General features: G+C 40.2%; 1 protein-coding gene across 1 annotated transcript in view; it reads right to left on the minus strand.

Annotated features, from left to right (window-relative positions):
- Nucleotides 1-4096: 4096 nt before the first annotated feature.
- Nucleotides 4097-23077, minus strand: part of ATP12A (ATPase H+/K+ transporting non-gastric alpha2 subunit) — a 39826-nt gene continuing 20845 nt past the window's right edge. Inside the window, exons 9-23 of the mRNA XM_060787431.2 lie at nucleotides 22744-22942; nucleotides 22525-22634; nucleotides 21479-21613; nucleotides 20058-20250; nucleotides 18658-18833; nucleotides 17957-18093; nucleotides 17093-17243; nucleotides 13379-13547; nucleotides 10862-11016; nucleotides 10077-10200; nucleotides 8839-8984; nucleotides 7680-7813; nucleotides 6426-6527; nucleotides 6087-6178; nucleotides 4097-4572 (exon numbers count right to left, since the gene is read on the minus strand). Coding sequence (XP_060643414.2) covers nucleotides 4544-4572; nucleotides 6087-6178; nucleotides 6426-6527; nucleotides 7680-7813; nucleotides 8839-8984; nucleotides 10077-10200; nucleotides 10862-11016; nucleotides 13379-13547; nucleotides 17093-17243; nucleotides 17957-18093; nucleotides 18658-18833; nucleotides 20058-20250; nucleotides 21479-21613; nucleotides 22525-22634; nucleotides 22744-22942 — 2052 coding nt within the window. The 3' untranslated portion in view covers nucleotides 4097-4543. The remainder of the gene's footprint in view (nucleotides 4573-6086; nucleotides 6179-6425; nucleotides 6528-7679; nucleotides 7814-8838; nucleotides 8985-10076; nucleotides 10201-10861; nucleotides 11017-13378; nucleotides 13548-17092; nucleotides 17244-17956; nucleotides 18094-18657; nucleotides 18834-20057; nucleotides 20251-21478; nucleotides 21614-22524; nucleotides 22635-22743; nucleotides 22943-23077) is intronic.

Genomic DNA, 23077 nt, shown 5'->3' on the forward strand with positions numbered 1-23077 from the left:
TCACAAAACAAATGCACCTATTACCCAAATGGCACAAAATTGATAATATCAATACAGTTAATACATTTGACCATAGAGTCACATAAACATATCTATTTTTACATAAAGAGATTCTCTCTCAAATAAAAAAGCTGTTCTTATTTTCCTCTTTTGCAGGGGTTCTGGGCCCATAACCCCATCAAAAGTGGAAAGTTACTGTATTATTTGGGCAACTAGCTAGATAAACTACCAACATTTTCAAAAGGACAGGGTAAAACTGAATGTTATTCCTCCCTAAATCCTCTTTCATGAGTTTACCGCATTGGACAGGAGAGAAATAAATTGATAACACTTCCAGCAAGCAATTTTAGGGAAAAGATAAAAAATATCAGAGCGGCTCCAAGAAGAGAGGAAAAAACCCACATTTGAATGTTATTCAGATCTTAGCTGCCAGAACCGCCACATAGTGACATGATGAAGACGATAAGGCATTTTTCCTAGGTGAAAGGTCTAGGATCCAGAGATAAGATGGTACGCTATGTTCCTCCAGAAGAATGCAGTGTTTCCTTTCATTAAAGTTTCTTTGAAACGAAGTGGACTATTTCATTTAATTTTCACAGGAGGTTACACTGTGCAAGAACTAAGAGCATATTGTATTATTGTCAGGAACATTCACGAGTTAACGTAATATACCATTGACTTTTTCATTTGAACACAAGAAGTAGTGGATAAAAGGCAAACCAAGGCTATTCCTTGGCTTGGATTAAAGATTGAGACTGGCCACCTTATTTGAACTTTGTCTCAATGCTTTTAACGACAATTATTTGCCCCAAAATACTTGCATTGTTTCTAGTTTTTCTATAAAATGATGTTGACCTCAACTTATCATATTCTTAGAGCAATCTTATACAATGCTGTGTCACTGAAAAAAACCATGTTGGATCTCTGTCAGTTCTTTACTTGTGTATTTGATGCTCATGTATTTGTTTATGTGACTTTGCACATTATGCTACATTTTTCCTAATGAGAGTATTTGAGGATTGGGACATCCGTAGGGAGACCAAGGTGCTTGTTTATAAAGGTATTGTCCTCCCAACCCTGTTATATGCCTGTGAAACGTGGACTGTCTACAGGCGTCACACCAAGAGTTAACGATTCCATCAGCATTGCCTCCAAAAAATCCTGAAATTCTCTTGGGAAGACAGGCAGACAAACGTCAGCATGCTGGAAGAAGCAAAGACCACCAGCATTGAAACGATGCTCCTACACCATCAACTTTGCTGGACTGGCCACATTGTCCGAATGCTCTATCACTGTCTCCCAAAGCAGTTACTCTACTCCCAACTCAAGAATGAAAAATGGAATATTGGGGGACAGAAAAACAGATTTGAAGATGGGCTCAAAGCCAATCTTACAAACTGTGGCATAGACACAGAGAACTGGGAAGCCCTGCCTCTGGAGGTCAGCTGTGACCAGCAGTGCTGTGGAAGAGGCACGAACGGAGGGTGAAAGGGAGGAATGTGCAAAGAGAAAGGTGTGTCAAGCCATCCCTGACTGGGACGACCTTCCACCTGAAAACCTATGCCCTCACTGTGGGAGAACATCTACACTGTAGAATTAATGCAGTATGATAGCACTTTAACTGCCATGGGTCAATGCTATGTAAACCTGGAAGTTTTTGTTTGGAGAGACACCAGAACCTTTTTTTGGCAAAGAAGTCTAAAGGACTTGCAGAACTACACCTCCCATGATCGCATACCATTGAGCCAAGGCAGTTAAATAGTGTCAAAATGCATCAATAATACAGTGTGGATGCATCCCAGAATAAAAGCTTTACTGCTGTTTTCTGAATTGAGTAAGCTTATATCTAACAATTAGGACAAAGGGAGAAAGTGGAAGGAGAGGAGAGAAACTGGGACAAAAAAAATAAATTCATTACGACTGTGCCTATCCAATCAGAACAGTCCAAAGTTATGCCTATGCATTTACACTAAAAAGATGTCTAACTGCAGTATGCAGAAGGTTGGAAATGGCAAGTGAAGAAGCCTCCCTGACTACCAAGGAGTAATCTTAGCTAGCAATGAAGGAAGACATTTGAGTTTACCAAATATAACATTATTAAAATATTAAAAGAGGGAAGAATAATAATAAAAGAAGGAAGAATAACAAGAGAGCTGATTTGTTTTCCATACAGGAAAAAGAGAGAAGGTGATTACATATTGTGGGATGGGTTTTTACGCTAGTTCAAGCTCTCTGCTCTCTGAAACAAGAGAGTCGTGGCATGCATTGTAAAGAGGAATGGGATAGAAAATCAAAGACTTCAAGTCTGAGCAGTAAAAAGAAGAAAGCAGGTTGGACTGGTTAAACTGCGAACAGAATGATGCAATACAGGTTGGTACTAAATGCACTTGACCTACAATTATGAGGTTCAAAAATATAATTCCTGTCACCCTTACTCCCAAATCCAGAATTGTTCATATGGGTGATGGAGATAGCAACAGTTTTGCCTTCTAATTGCTCAGTGTGCACAGACTTGGTTTCATTCACAAAATTATGTAAAGTACTAGCCGTCCCCTACCACGTGTTGCTGTGGTACAGTCTGTGTGTATGTGCTTTGTGTATTTGTGTATATATTTGTGTATATGTGTGTTTGCATATATATGTTTTGTGCATGCGTTGTAATGTATTGTTTTATTTTTTGACTTTTAAAGTCTCTTCTGCTGTGTTTTTCAGTGTTTCAATGAGTGATGGTCACTCGTTGGCCTGATAGGTGTATGGTGTCCAAATTTGGTGTCAATTCACCCAGTGGTTTTTGAGTTATGTTAATTCCACAAACGAGCATTACATTTTTATTTATATAGATTGTGGATAAAGTTACTTTCAGTCTATGTGTATAAGCTGCTCTTCGGTTTCTAAAAGAAGAAACTGAAGGAAAGTTAACATAATCAAAGTGAGGCGTACTGACAGGGGATACAGGGGGTGCAGACTATTAGGTGACTCCATTCACACCATTCAGCTTATTTGTTTTGTTCGGATGCTCGAAAGGGCAAGGGGCCAGCCATTACGGATACCCATCCGAAAAGGGACCATGTGGCAGTTGATCATGGCTCCTCCTCTCCTATTGGGCATCACAGTTTAATCTTTTTTATTTTCCTTTATTTTCCTGATTTTTTTAATTTAATGGCAGTTGGAGATCTGAGGGACGGTGGGTGGGGTGCACGTGTATATGTTTGGGGGCTTATGGAGTCACTCTTTTAGCTTCTTTTTTTCCTTCCCTTCCCCTCCTTCAGAAAATACTAAAAGATAACAATTACTAATAAAAATAGTAATCTCAGCAAACAAAAAGAGAAACCTGCCTCTCTAGTACAAAGTAGAAACAGCTTTAGAAAAGCAAAACCTCAAGCAGAAAGGAGATTAGTTTTGCAGTAGAGAAAACAGAGGGGATTTTTAAGGTAGTCCAGGGAGGATGGCTTTACTGAGCTCCAGGTCATCGTTCTTCCTTCCCTAGTAGCAATGTAGCCGCAGATCCAAAACTAAATGCTATTTTATTTTTTAAAACTTTTAATTCTAGACTAAAACATAGCTGAGCTTACACATTCTGTATCGATATACCTAGAAAGCTAAAACTATATGCTAATTTACGTTTTGAACCTAATGCACATACACTCTAGTCAAGCTCTCATTATTACCCATAAATAACAGTTTCATCTGCAGGTTCTACAAGCATGCACACTTGTTTTCATTGCTCCTGCTTTTTTTACATCTTATTTTTTAAATTGGACATTATATTTACAATATTCCAGGAAGAAGTCAATGAGGGTGACACCATGAGTTACTGTACCACGTGACCGCATTGACAAGGATATATATTAACAAGAATAAGTCATGGCAAATGATGTGGCCTTGCTTGACTCCTATAAACTATTAGGGTCAGGGATTCTTCTTGATTTGAGTGTTAATGGAATGAATGCAGGCAAAATGTCAGGAGAAAATGCCTCTAGAACATGGCCATAAAGCCTGGAAAACATACAACAACCCAATCCTTTTCTGGTTTGCCTTAGAAGATGGTTTGCCATTGATAGAAGATGGACATGACAAGCAGGGACTTTATGTAAAAAGTTATTTTTATTATCAAATTGCGCCTATACAGCGTAGCCCTGAATAACACACCTCTGGTCTACACAGATAAGCTCACAGTTGGATTGTGTCACAATAATTCTCTACAACAAAAATACATATATTAAGAAACCTAGTGCAAGTCACTTACAATATTATTGCAACAAACATGTGGCCTCTTTGATTCTATATACAACACAGTTTTCTTCTCGTTGAACTTCGTACCCTTTAAACCACAGAGTCAGGTATTATTACAAAAGCAGCATTCAAGTTGGCAATCCAAGGGTAAGATTTTGCAGTTCAGCGTACATCCATTCAAAAGTCTTTCAGCTCGTTCCTCTGATTGGTTGATATTGCACAGTCCAAGGACTTTCAAGCATCAGATGACAGAAGAGACAACTAAGTTGTGCTCTCCAGCATGGAGAAATGAAGAGGGATAAAAGCATCCTCAATAATACATGTTTTTATCCCACCAGCCTATGAGAGAAGAAAAAAAAGCAAACAAAGGAACAATTAGCTATTTCCAAAATGGCAAGATAGTTGTCTGGCTTAAATTGTCAAGACAAGGTCACCATTGTCAACATTTTACCCTTGGGGAATAATCATTGAAGTAATGTTAAGTTCTTGGGGAGTCCTTGCATAAAAATATTATATCTACAGCTTAGACAGATAGATAGTAGGCTTGTTTGATTTTTAAAAATGGTTCAAAACTAATTTTGGATGTAGAGGGCACTGATGGTTCCATTCGGAAGTCAATTCCGATTTTCACGGGAAAAAAGTTCAAAACTTTTCAAAACTTCCGAGACTTCCGAAATCTTCCTTAATGGTTTGAAAGTGTTATTTCCTGTTTCATTGGGTGGTCTTTACTTTGACTTTTACTTTACCCAGACGCGGGGAGGGGGGGGGGGAGAGCAAAGGGAGGAAATTCATCCAGTCTGGTTTAAAATGCTTTTGAGGCTTGAAACCAGAAGCGAGGGGAGAGGAAAGGCAGGAAATCCATCCACTCTGGTTTAAAACACTTCCCAGGCTTGAGACCAGAAGTGAGGGGAGAGGAAAGGCAGGAAATCCATCCAGTCTGGTTTAAAACGCTTCCCAGGCTTGAGACCAGAAGCAAGGGGAGAGGAAAGGCAGGAAATTCATCCACTCTGGTTTAAAACGCTTCTGAGGCTTGAGACCAGAAGCGAGGGGAGAAGAAAGGCAGGAAATCCATCCTTTCTGGTTTAAAACGCTTCCCAGGCTTGAGACCAGAAGCGGGGAAAGCTGAATCATATTTGACTCAATTACTGCTTCATAACAGAAATGGCAGAAAAAGCTTCGGAAGGGCAAAGAGACTTCCGGTTTCCTTAAAAAATTCAAAATTGCTTCAAAAAGCAAATATTTCCAAATTTATTCCAAATTACAAAGATTCTGACCGAACCTAACCATGCCTAACAGATAGATAGATAACATCATCGCACAGAATCCTGCTTTGCCTAGTTGAGAAACCCTGATATACATAAGTGCTGCTGAACTAGAAGTAGAAAGGATATTTGGAAATATCCAAGTGAGTCCTCGGCTGATTTCATTGTGGTGCAATGGGTTAAACCCTTGTGTTGGCAGGACTGATGACCAACAGGTCAGCAATTCGAATCTGAGGATGGTGGGTTGAGCTCCTGTCAGTCAAGCTGTAGCTTCCCATGACATGAGAGAAGCCTCCCACAAGGGGAATGAGAGAAGCCTCCCACAAGGATGGTAAACATCAAACATCCAGCCAACCCTTGGGCAATGTTTTTGCAGGCGGCCAATTCTCTCACACCAGAAGTGACTTGCAGATTCTCAAGTCGCTCCTGACACGAAAAAACTGTTCAGTAGTCAGTCTGCAAAATTTTCTCACATGTCATTTTTGTGCATAAAATGTTAAAAATTGTACTATTAGTATTCCTTGCCTAAGAAACTCCAATTAAATTGATGGCTGCTTAAAGGCATAACCACACAAAGTGCCAGCTACTTACTTCCTGGGTGCCGCCTGATGACCAGCTTGCGAATTTCATCGTAGACCCATATCAAGATGGCATAAGGCATAGCAACAAACCAATACTGAACCCTAACAAAAAAGATGGAGAGCATTAGGGGTTAAAACACCTTTTGGAAAAAAATGGCATTATACTTAATATCCTAATGTAACCCAATGATATTGGACAGTAATGTTTATGAATATATTTAATGTAACCCAATGATATTGAACATTAATGTTTATATCCTCCTCCCTATTATTAGAAAAAAGAATTTCAGCACTTCCCTTAACCACACCTGTTAATATATATGAATTGACAGCAGCATTTTGAATTTACCTGAGGGGTGCAAAATTTAAGGCATGCACAGTTCCAAGACCATAGCACAGAATCACTGCAATGCCAATCTGGGAGAATATGCCCATCCAGATAACTTTGTTCCTATAGGAAATGAAGGACAACAATAGAATAGGCGATTAGATTATTTGTGAAATGTTTATTTATTTATTTACTATATTTGTATACTGCCCTTCTCAGCCCTCAGGCGACTCAGGGCAGTTTAGAGAGGCAACGATTCAATAAGAACATCATAAAACATTAATTAATACATAGTATAAAACCAAACAAAAGTAATAAAAACATAAGCCATTTGCGTCTCCTAATTAAAAACATTATCAATATTAAAAACATTTAAAAATATGGATACCCCATTAATATTGGAAGAGGATTTTTTAAGATTCACTTTGGACATGGGAATGACCTGGAAATTATTTTAAGCATAAGTTGTCAAAATTAATCTGGACACCACAGTTTGCTCAGACTCAGGCTATTTGGCTGGCCGCATTTCCTTGCATGAAACTTTGTGGGCCCTGAGATGATCAGGAGAGACCCTTCTCTCGGTATTAATCTATATAAATGAAAATGTAACGTCCGTTTCTAGGATTAACAGAACTCAAAAACCACTGGATGAATTGACACCAAATTTGGACACAAAACACCTGATAAGCCAGAGTATGTCCTTCACTCAAAAAATTGATTTTGTCATTTGGGAGTTGTAGTTGCTGGGATTTATAGTTCACCTGCAAACAAAGAGCATTCTGAACCCCACCAACGATGGAATTGAACCAAACTTGGCACACAGTTCTTCCATGACCAACAGAAAATACTGGAAGGTTTTCGTGGGCAGTGTCCTTTGGTTTTGGAGTTGTAGTTCACCTACATGCAGAGAGCACTGTGGACTCAAACAATGATGGATCTGGACCAAACTCTACACAAATACTCAATATGCCCAAATGTGAACACTGGTGGAGTTTGGGGAAAATAGAATCTTGACATTTGGAAGTTGTAGTTGCTGGGATTTATAGTTCACCTACAATCACAGAGCATTCTGAACACCACCAATGATAGAATTGGACCAATCCTCCCATACAGAACCCCCATGTGGGCCACAGCAATGCGTGGCAGGGGATGGCTAGTTAATAAATAAATAATGATGACGATGATGATAATAGGCCATTTAAAAAAGAGAAGAGGGATACGTTGTTTTGAAGCTTCTGAACATAAGGGATTCCACTTGGTAAATTTTGCACTAACCTGAAAAGCCCTTGCTGAAAAATAGAATTCCGTCGAGTCTTTCTGATGACCAAATCTGCTACTTGCTGAATGGTGATACTGACGAAAAAGGCAGTGTAACCATGATACTGCAGTATTCTCCGCTCCTCAAAAGTCTGCAAACGAAGAAAGAGGGTTGAATGGTTGACATCAAGAGATCTTCAGCAATGTGTTGCAGCAAGCAGAACATAGCCAGGTCTGATAAATATTTGTACATCTGATTCTACAGTTTTCAGGCAGCTAGGTAATAATAATAATAATGATAATAATAATAATAGTAATAGTAATAATCTTTATTTATACCCCGCCACCATCTCCCCCAACGGGGACTCGGGGCGGCTGACATGAGGCCAGGCCCAAACAACACATTACAATAAAATAAAATACAAGTTGCAATAAAATAAATAACATAAACAATAAGCAATATACACAAAACATTGAGAAAAAAGCAGTAAACCAAACAGTGGCAGTGAACAGTAAACCAAACATAGTGACATAGGTAAAGCTAAAGGTAAAGGTTTTCCCCTGACATTAATTCCAGTCATGTCCGACTCTGGGGGTTGGTGCTCATCTCCATTTCTAAACCGAAGAGCCAGCATTGTCCATAGACACCTCCAAGGTCATGCAGCCAGCATGACTGCATGGAGTGCCGTTACCTTCAGGCTGCTAACAAATAAGTAATGAAGCCTAGGACACTTACAAAGCCAATGGTGGATAACAGTTGCCTGAAGAACTACAGGCTACATGGATGTACCTCAAAATACATGTAGCTGCAGGACATCTAATATTATAAACTAAGGTTATTTCTGGGTATCAGGAATTAAGAATATGTGGACCATGGTATGTACACATGCAAGTATTTAGCCTAAGCTAAGGGACATTGGATTGCGTGGTGCTGGCTTCCCTAAGACAAACCACTTCGATCTATTACACAACTATTATCTACTGGAGAGCAAACATTAATTTGCTAATTTTGGAAGTATGTGGCGCTGAACAAAGATCTTTGTTGCCAGCCCTTCCAATAGATTTTTTTTTTTTTTGTGGCTAGCACCAAACAAAACATTTCCCTTGTATAAAGATGGTTATTTTTATGTTCCAATGACAATAATTAGTGATCAAATTGAAGAAGATGGCTATATACCCATTCTTGTCCATAGCTGTCTTGCAAGTCATTATGAAATGGATTTTCCCAGTCGACTCTGATGTTTAGAAGTGTGTGCGGGAGCCAGCCCTGCTCAGCATAAACCGTGAAATAGGTCAGAAAGGCTCCAATTGTCTGCAGAAGACCTACAAAAGAAGAAATAAGATGTCTTTACAAGAGAGAAGGAAAATAATAAACATTATAATGTCCCAATGCATGTTAGCTTTTACTGGATAATTTTTGCATCCCAAATAAAAGGGCACCAGATTAGATACAGTCATATATCTATCTATCTAAAAATGTAATGTTCGTTTGTGGGATTAACAGAACGCAAAAACCACTGGACAAATTGACACCAAATTTGGACACAAGACACCTAACAGCCCAATGTATGTTCTTCACTCAAAAAAATTGATTTCGTCATTTGGGAGTTGTAGTTGTTGGGATTTATAGTTAATCTACAATCAAAGAGCATTCTGAACACCATTGATAATGGAATTGAACCAAACATGGCACACAGGACTCTCATGATCAACAGAAAAGACTAAAAGGGTTTCATGGGCATTGACCTTGAGTTTGGGAGTGTTAGTTCACCTACATCCAGAGAGCACTGTGGACTCAAACAATGATGGATCTGCACCAAACTTGGCACAAATAGTCCATATGCCCAAATATGAACACAGATGGAGTTTGGAGGAAATAGACGATAACACTTGGAAGTTGTAGTTACTGGGATTTATAGTTCACCTACAATCGAAGAGCATTCTGAAGCCTACGAACGACAGAATTGTGGCAAACTTCTCACACAGAACTTTGATGACCAACAGAAAATACTTAAGGCCTCCCAGTCCAACTCCCTTCACCAGGGCAAGAAAACGTAATCAAAGCCCTCCTGACAAAGAGCCATCTGGCCATAGATATAGATAAATATGTTTCACACACACAGAGATATTGTATCCTAGATTTGAAAGGGACTCCTAAAGAAGTACAATTATATGTTGCATGTTCCAGAGTAGGCAAACCAGACAATCTCCACATCAACACTGATTAAGAAACAAGAAATATTGTTCAACCACAAGCATAAAGAAATTAAATATATTAGAAACTTTTGCATTACTTCATTTTCCAGATCACCAGACTGGACCACGTATGGCAGGGGATGGCATGTGTATGTATGTGTGTGTGTATATCTGATTCAAAGCACCTATTTAGAACTTCTATAAAATCATATGTCATACCTATCTGTAAGTAGGAGTACACAGCAAGCTCTTGGTTGACAAGTCTGTCCTTTTTTTTGTGTCGTGGCTTCCTTTTCATAATATCACTTTCTGCTTTTTCATAGGCCAGTGCAACAGAAGGAATCTGTAAGAGAAAATCATTTAATAAATGCTCCACTGGTGTCATACAAGACTTTTAGCCATATAAAATCCAGATTATTTGCTTTGGACTGGATTATTTTAGTCTACATTGCCATATAATCCAGTTGAAAGCAGATAAACTGGATTTTATATGGCAGTGTCGTTGGGGCCTTAGATAGGTGTGTGTTTTGCTTTATTTGTAGTGCTCCAGGGTATGAATATAAAAGTAATTCTGTCAAGACCGTCTAGCAAGAATAACTGAGCAATTAAGTTAATTAGATAAGATTGCCTTTTGTTAAGAAGAAGAACTTTAGTCTGCTGAACACATCTGATCTCATCTGATTCTGGAAATTTCCCAGAACTAAATGTGGTTAGTATTTGGTACAGCATTGAAAATATTTTTGTTTGAAACCCTGGTTAGGCAACCAATTAGCATTGGCAAGCGTAGGCAAGTTGGGTTAATGATCTAACTGATAATCAGATCACTTCTTAGATGTCTTTGTTTCTAAATCTTTAGTATTTTTCTCCTTTACTAGCAAAGGTGTTCTACTCCAGAGCAAATAAGGAGGAAGAAGCTGGCAAGGTAATTATTGACCTTCATTGTGCAAATTACATGTTACGGCAACAATGCAAACTGCATTTTTTTAAAGGAAATTAAGACTCACAATGTCTGTGCCCAAGTCAATAAAAAGGATGGTGATGGTGCCAATGGGCAATGGGACGCTGGCAATGATGTAAATCAAGAAAGGACAAAGCTCAGCAATGTTTTTGGTCAAGGTGTAGGCAATGGTTTTCTTCAGGTTGTCAAAAATCAAGCGACCTGTAGATGAGGAATAGAATAGGGAAAGGATGAGTTTGTCAGATATTTCTGAAAGCAATCTGCTAAAGAAAAATGTTATGTGTTATTAATGAGAATTATCCTAATTTAACTTATGCTGTTACAAAAGGTAGACATTTCCTTTCTTGTACTCTTGTGTACTCAGGTGGTACAGCAGGTTAAACCGCTAAGCTGCAGAACTTCCTGACCAAAAGGTCAGCAGTTCGAATCTGTGGGATGGGGTGAGCTCCCATTGTTAGCTCCAGCTTCTGCTAACCGAGCAATTTGAAAATACAAGAAAGGACATTCCATCTGAACCTGAGGAAGAACTTTCTGACTGTGAGAGCCATTCAGCAGTGGAACTCTCTGCCCTGGAGTGTGGTGGAGGCTCCTTCTTTGGAAGCTTTTAAACAGAGGCTGGATGGCCATCTGTCAGGGGTGCTTTGAATGCAATATTTCCGCTTCTTGGAAGGAGGTTGGACTGGATGGCCCATGAGGTCTCTTCCAACTCTATGATTCTATGATTCTATGAAAACATGCAAATATGAGTGGATCAATAGGTACTGTTTCTGCAGGAAAGTAACAGTGCTCCATGCAGTCATGCTGGCCACATGACCTTGGAGGTGTCTATGGACAATGGCGGCTCTTTGGCTTAGAAATGGAGATGAGCACCAACCCCCAGAGTCGGACTCGACTAGACTTAATGACAAGGGGAAACATTTACCTTTACCTTACTCTTTCATTTTTGTTAGAGTTGGAGAGCAATAGAAACCATAGGTAGGACTACCACATTTATCTTGGTAGGAACTGCAATTAAAGAGCAGGTCTGGGTATTATCTTTTCATGTTTAAATATTAGTATTTGCAAAGTAGGCATTGCTTTTTAAAAAAATACAATCACAATGTCAATAAAGTTGACCTTGGTATTGGGGGCCTTGGACATTATTTGGTTAGATTGGGTTTTCCATCTTCTGCTTACTTGGGAGGTTGGCAGGGACAAGTGACAGGATTAGAACACAGGTGTGAAAAAGGATAGATTCCATGACAGTACCCTATTATTTGACTGTAACTCTCGGTAGTACTGGAGGAGAGGTGCCGGAAGACCTCTGCCCAGGAGAAACTATGCCCGTGTGAGTCTGGCTACATCGAAACAACTGAACATGTGCTCCTCCAATGTATGTTCTATAGAGACATTAGAGCTAATTTCATCACCCCTTGGCTTTTAAAACATCCAGGGCGCACTCAAAGATATTACACCTCCCTGTTGCTCTCGGACTCTTGCTCTGCGACAACCTACAGTGTTGCCAAGTTCTGTGAAGCAGCAATTAACATTAGACGGCTGATGACTGACTCTACCAGGCAACTTCCTGCCGGGAATATAGTTAGAATGATTTGTAATAACTGAAATGCTGTAAATGCTCCCCTCTCATCCCTTTTATAGCTTCCCAGTTGTCGGATGTTTGTTATTAGCCGCCCCCTATTTTAGATTCATACATGTACTTTAAACTGTAAGTTTAGTCTGTTTTATCTTTTTAATTTGTCTCTTTTATAACATGTTTTTAATCTGCTTTTATACCTGATCTACTTGGGAACTGCGATTCCCTTCCTTGGGCAACGATGCCCCATTCTGTACTGTGCTGGTCAAAGACCGTAATAAAGCATTGATTGATTGATTGACTGTAACTCAGATTCTATAACGCTAGTATTTATGCAAAGCAAAAAGCTCTGATGGGCAACCAAGGGAGAATGAGACTAGACACAAAGAGCTGCCACTTTATTTGATCTATATCCTATTTAAGTGACATGAACTTGAAAGAAGCAATGAGCTGAGGAGCAACCTGATGCAGTTTCAACTGAGGTCAGGTGTCTACCTTTGACACTTGCGCAAAAGTAATGGAAAATTTGTTACATCGCAATAGTTACAATACAACCTTCTCACGATATTTTAGAAACATTTTAGAAACATCCCCCCTCCCTCTTATTTAGTAACGAGTATTAAAACATTTGTTTCATTGACTGCACAGGCCGAATAAGTAATACCAACGTCCCGTGAGGGTCACTAAATTTTGTCAACGCACTGTGAGCACATGATATTGTCTCCAATTCCAAACCCATGCATCAACGTAGCCTCTTTCAACCAGGAAGTGGCAATTTAAAAATGACAAGCAGTAATAATTTAATGTTAAAAAGTGCTACTACAACCTATTTAGAAGATTAATCTCTTCTCTTGGAGATGTCTGGGGATATTAAGGATTACAGATATTATCTCGGGGCCTCTGTGCAGATGTAGGGCTTTACTTTGCTCACCCCAAATGCATAGATTGCATGCAATCGGCAAGAGGCCAGAGTAATAGGCTACATCTCACCTTCTTCCACTCCTGTAACAATAGAAGCAAAATTGTCATCTAGCAAGACCATATCAGCTGCGTTCTTTGCAGCGTCGGAGCCAGCGATGCCCATGGCAATCCCTATGTCGGCTTTCTTCAAAGCAGGAGAATCGTTGACACCATCGCCCGTCACTGCAACTACAGCTTGCTGGAATACATAAAAACCCAGGGGTATTACTGAAAATGTGCCCACCATCCTCCTTGAACTTTGGTGCTAATGTATGAGCCTTATAGGAACTTATTCAGAAATGCTCTGCCCAACTGGGTGAAGATGTTGTGGTGGTGGTGGTGGGGCACCCTCCCGACCAACATGGCATCAGAGGGGGCTTCTTCATCCCAGAAGAAGTTCCCACTGGCTGGGTGGCTGCCAGTTGGAGGTAGCCCCTGCTTACCCCCTTAGTGGCTGGGCCGGCTGCCCTTGCAAGCTTCAGGTAGCCTTTAAAAGGCTGCAAAAGGCCACACCAAGTAGCGCACCTTTCCTGTGTCCCAGCCCACCCACCCTTTATAAATGTTGTTCAAGTTTTATTGTTTCTGTTGAGCATTGTTCCTTTGTCACAACTTTATGGCATGCGGCATGGGTCCTGGATCTGGTTTGTGTATATCTCCCCATTGGAAGGGGGGGGGGGAGGTTAGGTGGTTCTCCAGGGGTGCAACAGTGTCAGGGTCCCAGTTTTGTGCCAGTCACTAACAGTAGCACCCCCTGAGTGGTTAAGAAGTATCGGACAGCAGCGGGCTGCCTGACCCCTGGATCCAGGACCCATGCAGGTCTGACAACCCTGAGTCTCTTCTGTAAGCAGTAAATAAGTTGTGGCTATTTGTTATCCCAACACAGGTGTGGGTTTGCTGGTGCGAGGCTCTAGTCATGCATGCCCATGCAATAATTTATTTATTTACTTATTTATTTGCTTTATTTGTATACCGCCCCTCTCAGCCTTCCAGTGACTCCAGGCGGTTTACAAGGCAAAATTGAATGCCACAAAAACACAGTACAATTTAAAAACATTAACAGCAGTAAAATCAAAGCAACAGCAACAAAACATAAAACAGTAAATTAACAGTAAACAGTAAATTATAAATAAAAACATTGTCCAATTCCATCGTATCACTGTTCCATTTTCCTGTGTCCATTACTCAATATTTGCAAATGCTTCCTTGAACAGCCTTGAACAGTTTTTTCCGAAATGTTAGGACCAACGGAACCAATCTGATCTCCTTAGAGAGGGCGTTCCGTAGCCGAGGGGCCACCACTGAGAAGGCCCTGTCTCTCGTCCCCGCCAAACGTACTTGAGACGAAGGCTGGAGCGAGAGCAGGCCCTCCCCAGATGATCTTAATGTTCTTGATGGTTCATAAGGGGAGATACGTTCGGACAGGTAAATTGGGCCAGAACCGTTTAAAATATTTTGAAGCATCTATGGAATTTTTAGGATGGGCAGCTTGAAAAATAGAACCATTCCCTCAGCTTAGCTATAACATCAGCCAATTGCATAAACAGCCCTGTCATTTCTATCTAAAGGTATCCTATTTCTGCCTTAAGGGACATTTGTTACTTTCTGTAATGGAACTAGTTATGTTCTCGGTCTACTTTTTGTAAATGGAAAATAACATCATTTTGTGCCGTAGTGTGTTATGTGGCTACTTGCATAGGGCAAAACTGCATTTGTCCATATAGCCTTGGAAAGGGTGCCGGGATAAGTAAGTCTCATTTGCATAGTGCCATGCAAACCAATCAGAATACAGTTTTAGACATTTTAGATAACCAAGAGCTGGCTAATTCAGGTTTTGCAGCATTGGCGGATCTCTTTTCTTTAAATAATCTAATGCAAGTCTGAAATTATTATAGTAACATGTATCTATTAAGAGGTTTATGTAAGTTGATGGTTCCAAATCCATAGCTGTTCGGGGCAATTCACATAACCCTGTCCTTATTAGGAAAGGTCACAATACCTAAGTGAAAAGGAATCTGGCAAACGGGGAGCTAAATTTAGCAGAGGAAAAACCCACACAACCTGATTAAGGCAAATACCGGGTATCTTGTTTTTGAGGATTTAGTACATTGAGTCTGGTTATAAATAATACTGTGCCGAACAGCTTATAGGCTCTGGTTTCTAAACATAGGCTCTATATAACACCCTTTGCCTCACCTTCTGTACTTCCTTTGGAGGACTAAATAAATATTACTTTGCATGTGGGTGCTGCAAATGGTAAAATAGAGACAAGCATTTTTAAAAAGGCAGCATTACAGACAAGTCTTAGATGGGAACTTGTTCCGTCTTCCAGGAGCATGGTTTACATTGCCTTTTAGCTGCATGGGATAGCATTCCTTTGCATTTCCCCAGGGTTGCTATAGACCCAGCAGCACTCTGGAAGTTAAACAGTATCAGAGTCTGGAAAGCCAGGCTACAGGCCCTCTGCAGTTATTGGTTTAGAAAGGATCTCTTTGGGTTTGGAGTCTGCCCTTTTTCCTGGGGTTGAGATCTCCATTTTGGAATCTCCCCTGCCTTCTTTAGTAGAGAAAAGAACCTCAGATGTGCTGTTGGTCAGGCAGGGAGCTCTGAAAAACCCATTGGGAGTACTATTGAGTTATAGAGAGAGAGATATTAAGATATTGAGATTGTAATCTCCTCCTATGAACCGACTAGGACACTAACATCATCTGGGGAGGCCCTGCTCTCTGTCCCGCCTGCATCACAGGCGCGCTTGGCGGGGATGAGAGACAGAGCCTTCTCAGTGGTGGCCCCTCGGCTGTGGAACGCCCTGCCTGCAGATATCAGATTGGCCCCCTCCCTGCTGGCATTTCGGAGGAAAGTGAAGACCTGGCTGTTCAAACAAGCATTTGATTAAACAGTGTAATTGAACATAGGAATATGGAATAATGGATGATGAGACTGGATCCTGATTTTACTGTTGAGGCGCTAATGATTGTTATACTGATGTTTAATGATTTATGTTACAATTGTCTTTAATTGACCTATACTTGTCTTGTGATGTTTTGTATCGATGTTGTTCACCGCTTTGAGTCGCCTGAGGGCTGAGAAAAGTGGTATATAAATAAAGTAAATAAATAAATGAATGAATAAATAATTGAGTTATTGAGAAATAGAGAGAAATAGTTATTGAGTACTATTGAGCATTACTTCATTTCCAAAACCGACCTTGTGCTTAGATAGGGGAAGACCTGTTCTTTCTAACCATAGCAGCTCAGGGTTAGGGTGAAATATCTCAGGATTTTTTCTACCATTTGGAGAAAGGTTACCTCAGTAATTGAAGAAAAATGGAAAGAAAGAACATCTCTATGGTTTCTCAAATTGACTGTTTGTATTGTAACTTTACCAAGCTGTGCCAAGTCTGCCAAGGACTTTGGAAATAAACATTTTGTTGATGTTCATATCTTGACTGGCATCAGTTGCTGAAAGTATTGAGTTATTGCTTCAAAGAAAGACCCCCAGCAGTTCACCCAGATAAAGAGAGAAGCACATCTTAGTTTTAATGTTATAGGGTCTGGGTGTGACGGCACAGAACTGGAAAACTCATAAAGTCCTTTTTGAAAATAGAGGTGGTTAAACCTGTTCTTTCTTCATCCCTGCCTGCTATGTTGTTGTTATCATTGCCACTTGCATAGCTATTTTCCATGAAGCTCACAAGAGTTTATTGACACTGAATGTACACTTGTTTCTTCCTTCATCGCCACTCACCTGTCTCTGGCAGCCCTCCACAATGATCAGTTTTTGCTGGGGCGAAGTGCGAGCAAAGACGATTTCTGAATGGTTGATCAAGATGTCATCCAAATGGTCTGAAGTCATGTCTTTCAGCTCCATTCCATTGACTACAGCAGCTTTGGCCTCTCTGAAAAAAAAGGCAATCACAGTCAAATCCGATGCAACTTGCAGTATGAAAATTAGATGCAAATAAATTTGATTATCTTATGTAGATTGGGAAAAAAGACAGGGCTGATCTGATCTCACTGGGAAGGGAGTTACACAGCTGAGAGGCCACCACCGAGAAGGCCCCGCGTCTCATCTCCACCAGTCGCTTCTGTGAGGGTAGTGGGATCAAGAGCAGGAACTCCTCAGTCAATATTAATGGTCCAACTGGCTTGTAAAGGGAGGTATGTTTTGATAGGTAAGCTGGATTTGAACTGTTTGGGGATTTATAGGCTAAAGCCAGCACTTTGAATTGTGCTCAGTAGCAAATTTGCAGCCAGTGGAGCTCCCTCAACAGGTGGTTGTATGCTCCCTGTGTGTCACTGCTGGCCATGACTACCACCCATTGGACTACTTGAAGCTTCTGAACAGTCTTCTAAAGCAACTTCACGGAGAGTGTATTGCAATAGAGATGTATCAAGAGCATGGACCACCGTGGCCAAATCTGACTTCCCAAGATATGGACACAGCTGGCACACAAGTCTTAGAGAACTCCACTTATAGAAGCCCCAAAACAATGGTCTTGGAGCACTCTAGTAAAATAGATATTGCTAAGTGATAGAATTAGTAGCATAGTCGAACAAGGGTAACACCTTAAGGAGCATATGTTGATTTGCATTTATGGGCCATCCTTACCGTTTGTTCACCTGCTCGACTGGAATGTTGAGGCGCTTAGCAATGTCTTCCACTGTTTCACTGGTGGCTGAGATGATTCCTACACTTTTGGCTATAGCTTTGGCTGTGATTGGATGATCTCCAGTGACCATGATCACCTATCAAAAGGACAAGCATTCCAGACGAATAATGAGAAGGAGCCAGTTTATGGCTACAGAGACAGAATCGTTCTGATCATCATCATCATCATCATCATCATCATCATCATCATCATCATCTATTTGTTACCCGCCTCTCCTTGTGGCTCAAGTTGAGGTACAGCATGGTTAAAACAGACAGATAAAACACAACACTATTGAAATGCACATATCAAAAATACATATAATACTGACACTAAGGCCAATAAAATGCATTCACAGTGGTTGGCTGTAACAAAAAGATTTTGTAGAGATATTTGTACAGTGAGAAGAAAGCATTTTCCACTATATATATTGAAATTCCTCAAATCTGCCAATTCTTTTCACTATAGTTGGAGTTGTCATGGAATAATCTTACTACAACTATGCAAACTATTATACATAGTTATAATAATTAGCATCAATATCAGGAAAGAGTTCTGAAAAATGTGTGCAATTGCTAATCACTAACATGCAGAACAAGATTGTGGAAAGGGGCCCAATGCACTTAAAACCCATTTGGAAGTTGCTTTTCAGAAAACCCACCTTGATGCCAGCACTCCGACATTTCATGACAGCATCTGGGACAGTAGATCGAGGTGGATCAATCATTGACATGAGCCCCGCAAAGCAGAGGTTGGAAGTAGGGAAGTTCATGGTGTCCGTGTTAAAGGTGTACGTCTCTGGAAATTCTTCCTCTGGCAGATACAGGTAACAGAAGCCTGGAGTTCAAAGAATAAGGAGACATCTCAAAAGATGAAGTTAAGGAAGAAAGAATACAAGTCATATTATGGATAATGTTCAGTTTTGTGCTACAATAGCTTCTGGATAGCTCCAAGTGGAAAAATAATTAAGGTACAAAGAACTGTGAACTTCTGTCTGATCTGGATTGATCCATAGATTGTTCACACACACCCAGTTCTTCACTCCATCCAGACAATGATTTGAGATTTCCATGATCCTCTTGGCATCAGTTGCAAAAGGGAGACAGTGAGATGGGTATTATCAACATATTGTTGGCAACTCCCAACTATGGATGACCTTGCAACTAGATCAATGGATATGTTTAAAAGGATAGAGGCAATATATGCTGTTTGGAAAGCTTCTTCTGTGCCCCAGAGGCTCCTCTTATCCATCAATAATAGTAGAGTGAAGATCCAAATTGGAGACTTCATAAACCATAGTCTTAGTCACTAGAATACAGATCAAACAATGCACAATATGATCTCCCACTCCCACAGGACCCATACGTGCAGTTTTAACTATCTGCATCTGACAAAATAGATCCTCTAATAATAATAATAATAATAATAATAATAATAATAATTTATACCCCGCCACCATCTCCCAAGGGGACTCGGGGTGGCTTACATGAGGCCAAGCCCAACAACACATCAGTAAAAACAAAACAGCAAACAAATAAAACAGTACAATTACTATAACTAGCAATTTTCTTGGCCCTCCAGACAATCCTATCATATTCTTCTCCCTGAGATCATCATAAAGTTCTCACTGGAGGACCTAACAAATACCTAGAGAAGCTAACTCTTGATGAATTCGCTGGGCAATTTTGTGGTATGCTGCTGCCAGAAGTTAATATAGAATTTCTCTACAGGACTTAGCGAATTCCTAGACGCCCAAGGAATGTATATGTCTTCCAGTGAGATTTTATGGTATATACAGGAAAGGCATCAAATTCAACATCATTCATTTTCTGTTTCTATGATAAGTTTAAGAACATATGCCCCAAGGATGTGGGGGATTGTACTACATGTAGTTAGCACTGCTTTATATAAATGCCACCTATCCAGTGCAGCCAAACAAACCAAAGTTGGATGTCTTGCTCTAGAATGATCAGTTAAATCATTTCATGATGGATTTTCAAAATGCAAGTCTAACCCATTTGATGATCTCTATGCATGTTATTTTTCAAACATTCAGCTCACCCAGGACTCTCTCTCCCATGCCTCCCAGTGCCATATATGCCGTTTGGAAAGCTTCTTCTTTCTCCTCATCCAGAGGCACCTCTTGCCCATCAATCATCATGGTGCTGCATCTCTCCAGAATCCTTTCAGGGGCACCTTTCATCACAAGCAGGAAGCGTTTATCTTCAGGATCATCCGTCTCATGGATGGAAAGCTGCGGGCAACAGAAACGCCACAGTTGAAATGCACTGCTTTGATGCCTTTGAGGATTGATTTAAAACCTTCTTTTCAATTTCATACTCTCAGGGAAGTAGAACATAACACAAAGTCAAGCTAGCTTGACAGCTCATACAAATTTAATGTATGGCAACAATGATATATTTTATATAGCACCATAAGTCTCAATAATGTTTATTGAGGTATGAATCACAGTTGGCCCATGTTGTCTCTTTTTAAAGTGGATGTTTCTAGCTGTATGGTGTGGGTTGGATCTAAGCCTCATCTCTTATTTATCATAGCAAGAGTGAACCAAGGGTATAGTTGTAATATATTAAAAAAACACAAAGTTTAGAAACTTGGCATTATATTAAATGTCCTTTGACCAGTAGCTGGCCACTTGGATTGCCTCTGGTGTTGCTAAAAGAAGGCTCTCCATTGTGCATGTGGCAGGGCTCAGGTTGCATTATAATAGGTAGTCTGTCGTTTGCTCTTCTCCACACTCGCATGTCATGGACTCCACTTTGTGGTCTCATTTCTTAAGTTTGGCTCTGCATCTTGTGGTGCCAGAGCACAGTCTGTTCAGTGCCTTCAAAGGCCTCATCATGTTTCGAGTTGATTCACTTTAATCAATTGGGTATGAGTTAGCAAAAACTGTGAATCTTCCCATGATGTTACATTTTCTCTTAACATCTCTGTACATCAGCCTCTTCTAAATCTAGAAATAGTTTTCTAAGATCTACAGAGACACTCACTGGAACACCTCAGCAAGCGAGGGTCCAAAAGTGGCAGGCTCAAACCCAGAACCTTAACCAATGGCTGATACCAAATGAGAGACTCCCCCCCGGGCACACAGAAAACTGGGCAACTTGGAAGGTCCTGAACAGACTGCGCTCTGGCACCACGAGATGCAGAGCCAACCTCAAGAAATGGGGCTACAAAGTGGAATCCACGACATGCGAGTGTGGAGAAGAGTAAACCACTGACCACCTGCTGCAATGCAACCTGAGCCCTGCCACATGCACAATGGAGGACCTTCTTGCAGCAACACCAGAAGCACTCCAAGTGGCCAGCTACTGGTCAAAGGACATTTAATCAACTACCAAACTCACAAATGTTGTATTTTGTCTGTTTGTTTGTTTTGTTCTGTTAGAAATGTAATACAGTTGACTGGTTGCCCTGACATGACAAATAATAAATAGCCTCTTCTAAGAAATCAAACTTACCTGGAATTTGTTAGTTGAGTTAAAAGGAATCTCAGCCACTTTCTTATGTTTCTTCCGGATTTCCATCACATTGCCCAAAACAACTTCCGAAAACTTCAGCAGAGCTGTTTCCGAAGCATCTCCTACCACAATTCTCTGTGGACATTTTAGAAAATTAGATCTCAGCTTTTTTAAAAAAATAGTTCATTTCTTCACATACCCTACAGATATGATTTAAATTTTCTAATATAAGTACTCTCCTTGTAGCCTAGCATCAAACTTTTGTCAAGTTTTCGTAAGTGGAATCTTTGACTATATTATCCCTGATTGATATGGGGACCATGCTGTAGTTTATCTCCCACAGTTTTTGACAGTATTTCTTAATACCTAAATGTATATGTTCCTATTCATTGTTTGTTAATTTTTTGGTGCTGGTCATTGACCACAATAAATAAATATATATATAGTTTGTCTCCTCGGAGCAGTGGTTCTCAAATTGGTATCTTTGGGTGTTTTGGACTTCAGCTCCCAAAAATCCCAGCCATCTTACCAGCTGTTAGGAATTGAAGATGAAGTCCAAAACATCGGGAGAAGCACAGTTTGAGAACCACTGCCCTAGAGTAAATTGTGTTTGGAAAAGCTTGCTAATAATTCCATATAATTTGAGAGATTTGGGTTCTTCCTCCAGATCATATCGTCCCACATTCATTTATATTAATTTAGAAGGATTTCCAATATAAATTATACAATGACGATTTGTGCTTCTAACTAAAAAAAAGATCACAATTCAGACTACCCCTCAGTTAATGATAATTAGAAACGAACTTGGTAACTTCACAATCACACCTAAATACCCTAAAAGAACCAGATTTCCAGGGATCTTGGAAGCTAAGAAGGCTCAGCCCTGGTTAGTATTTGGAAAGGAGATCACCAATGAAGACTAGATTCTATAGGCTATATTTCAGGGGAAGGAAATGGCAATACCAACTTCAAATACTTATTTCCTATGAAAACTCTGAGATCACCAAATGTTGAAAGGTGAATTGAGGGTACTCTTACAGACATACCTTCATGATCGGCACATCCTGCTGTCCTGGTCTGAATTCTGCCCGGTTGCACAGAGCGACAACTTTTGACAGTGCTGTCCACGTGAGAGATGTTTGGTCAAAGTCTTGACCTGAAGGGGGAGAAAGAAAAACCCAATAAATTGTGTGCTTCATACTCTGAAATAGGAAACAGTGCTAATTATTCTTCCTTCTGCTCCATGCCCCCTGAATAATATTTACTTGATTGGTCTTCACTGGTGTCAGCTGAATAGATTGCATGGTCAAACCAAAGGTGAGCTACGGTCATCCTGTTCTGTGTCAGGGTTCCTGTCTTGTCGGAGCAGATGACGGAAGTAGAGCCCAATGTCTCCACAGCTTCCAGATTCTTCACAAGGCAATTCTTTTTAGCCATTCTCTTTGCAGTCAGGGACAAGCTTACCTAACAAAATATATAAAAAATCAAAGTCCATGTTAATCAAATTATAGAGAAGAACCGAAGACTGACATTTCATAAATCAGAGGCAATGTATGGACTGAAGACTTCATGTGACCTTTGGGACCCCATATTACACCT

This window comes from Anolis sagrei, chromosome 7 (assembly GCF_037176765.1).
Source record: "Anolis sagrei isolate rAnoSag1 chromosome 7, rAnoSag1.mat, whole genome shotgun sequence".
Lineage (NCBI taxonomy): Eukaryota > Metazoa > Chordata > Lepidosauria > Squamata > Dactyloidae > Anolis > Anolis sagrei.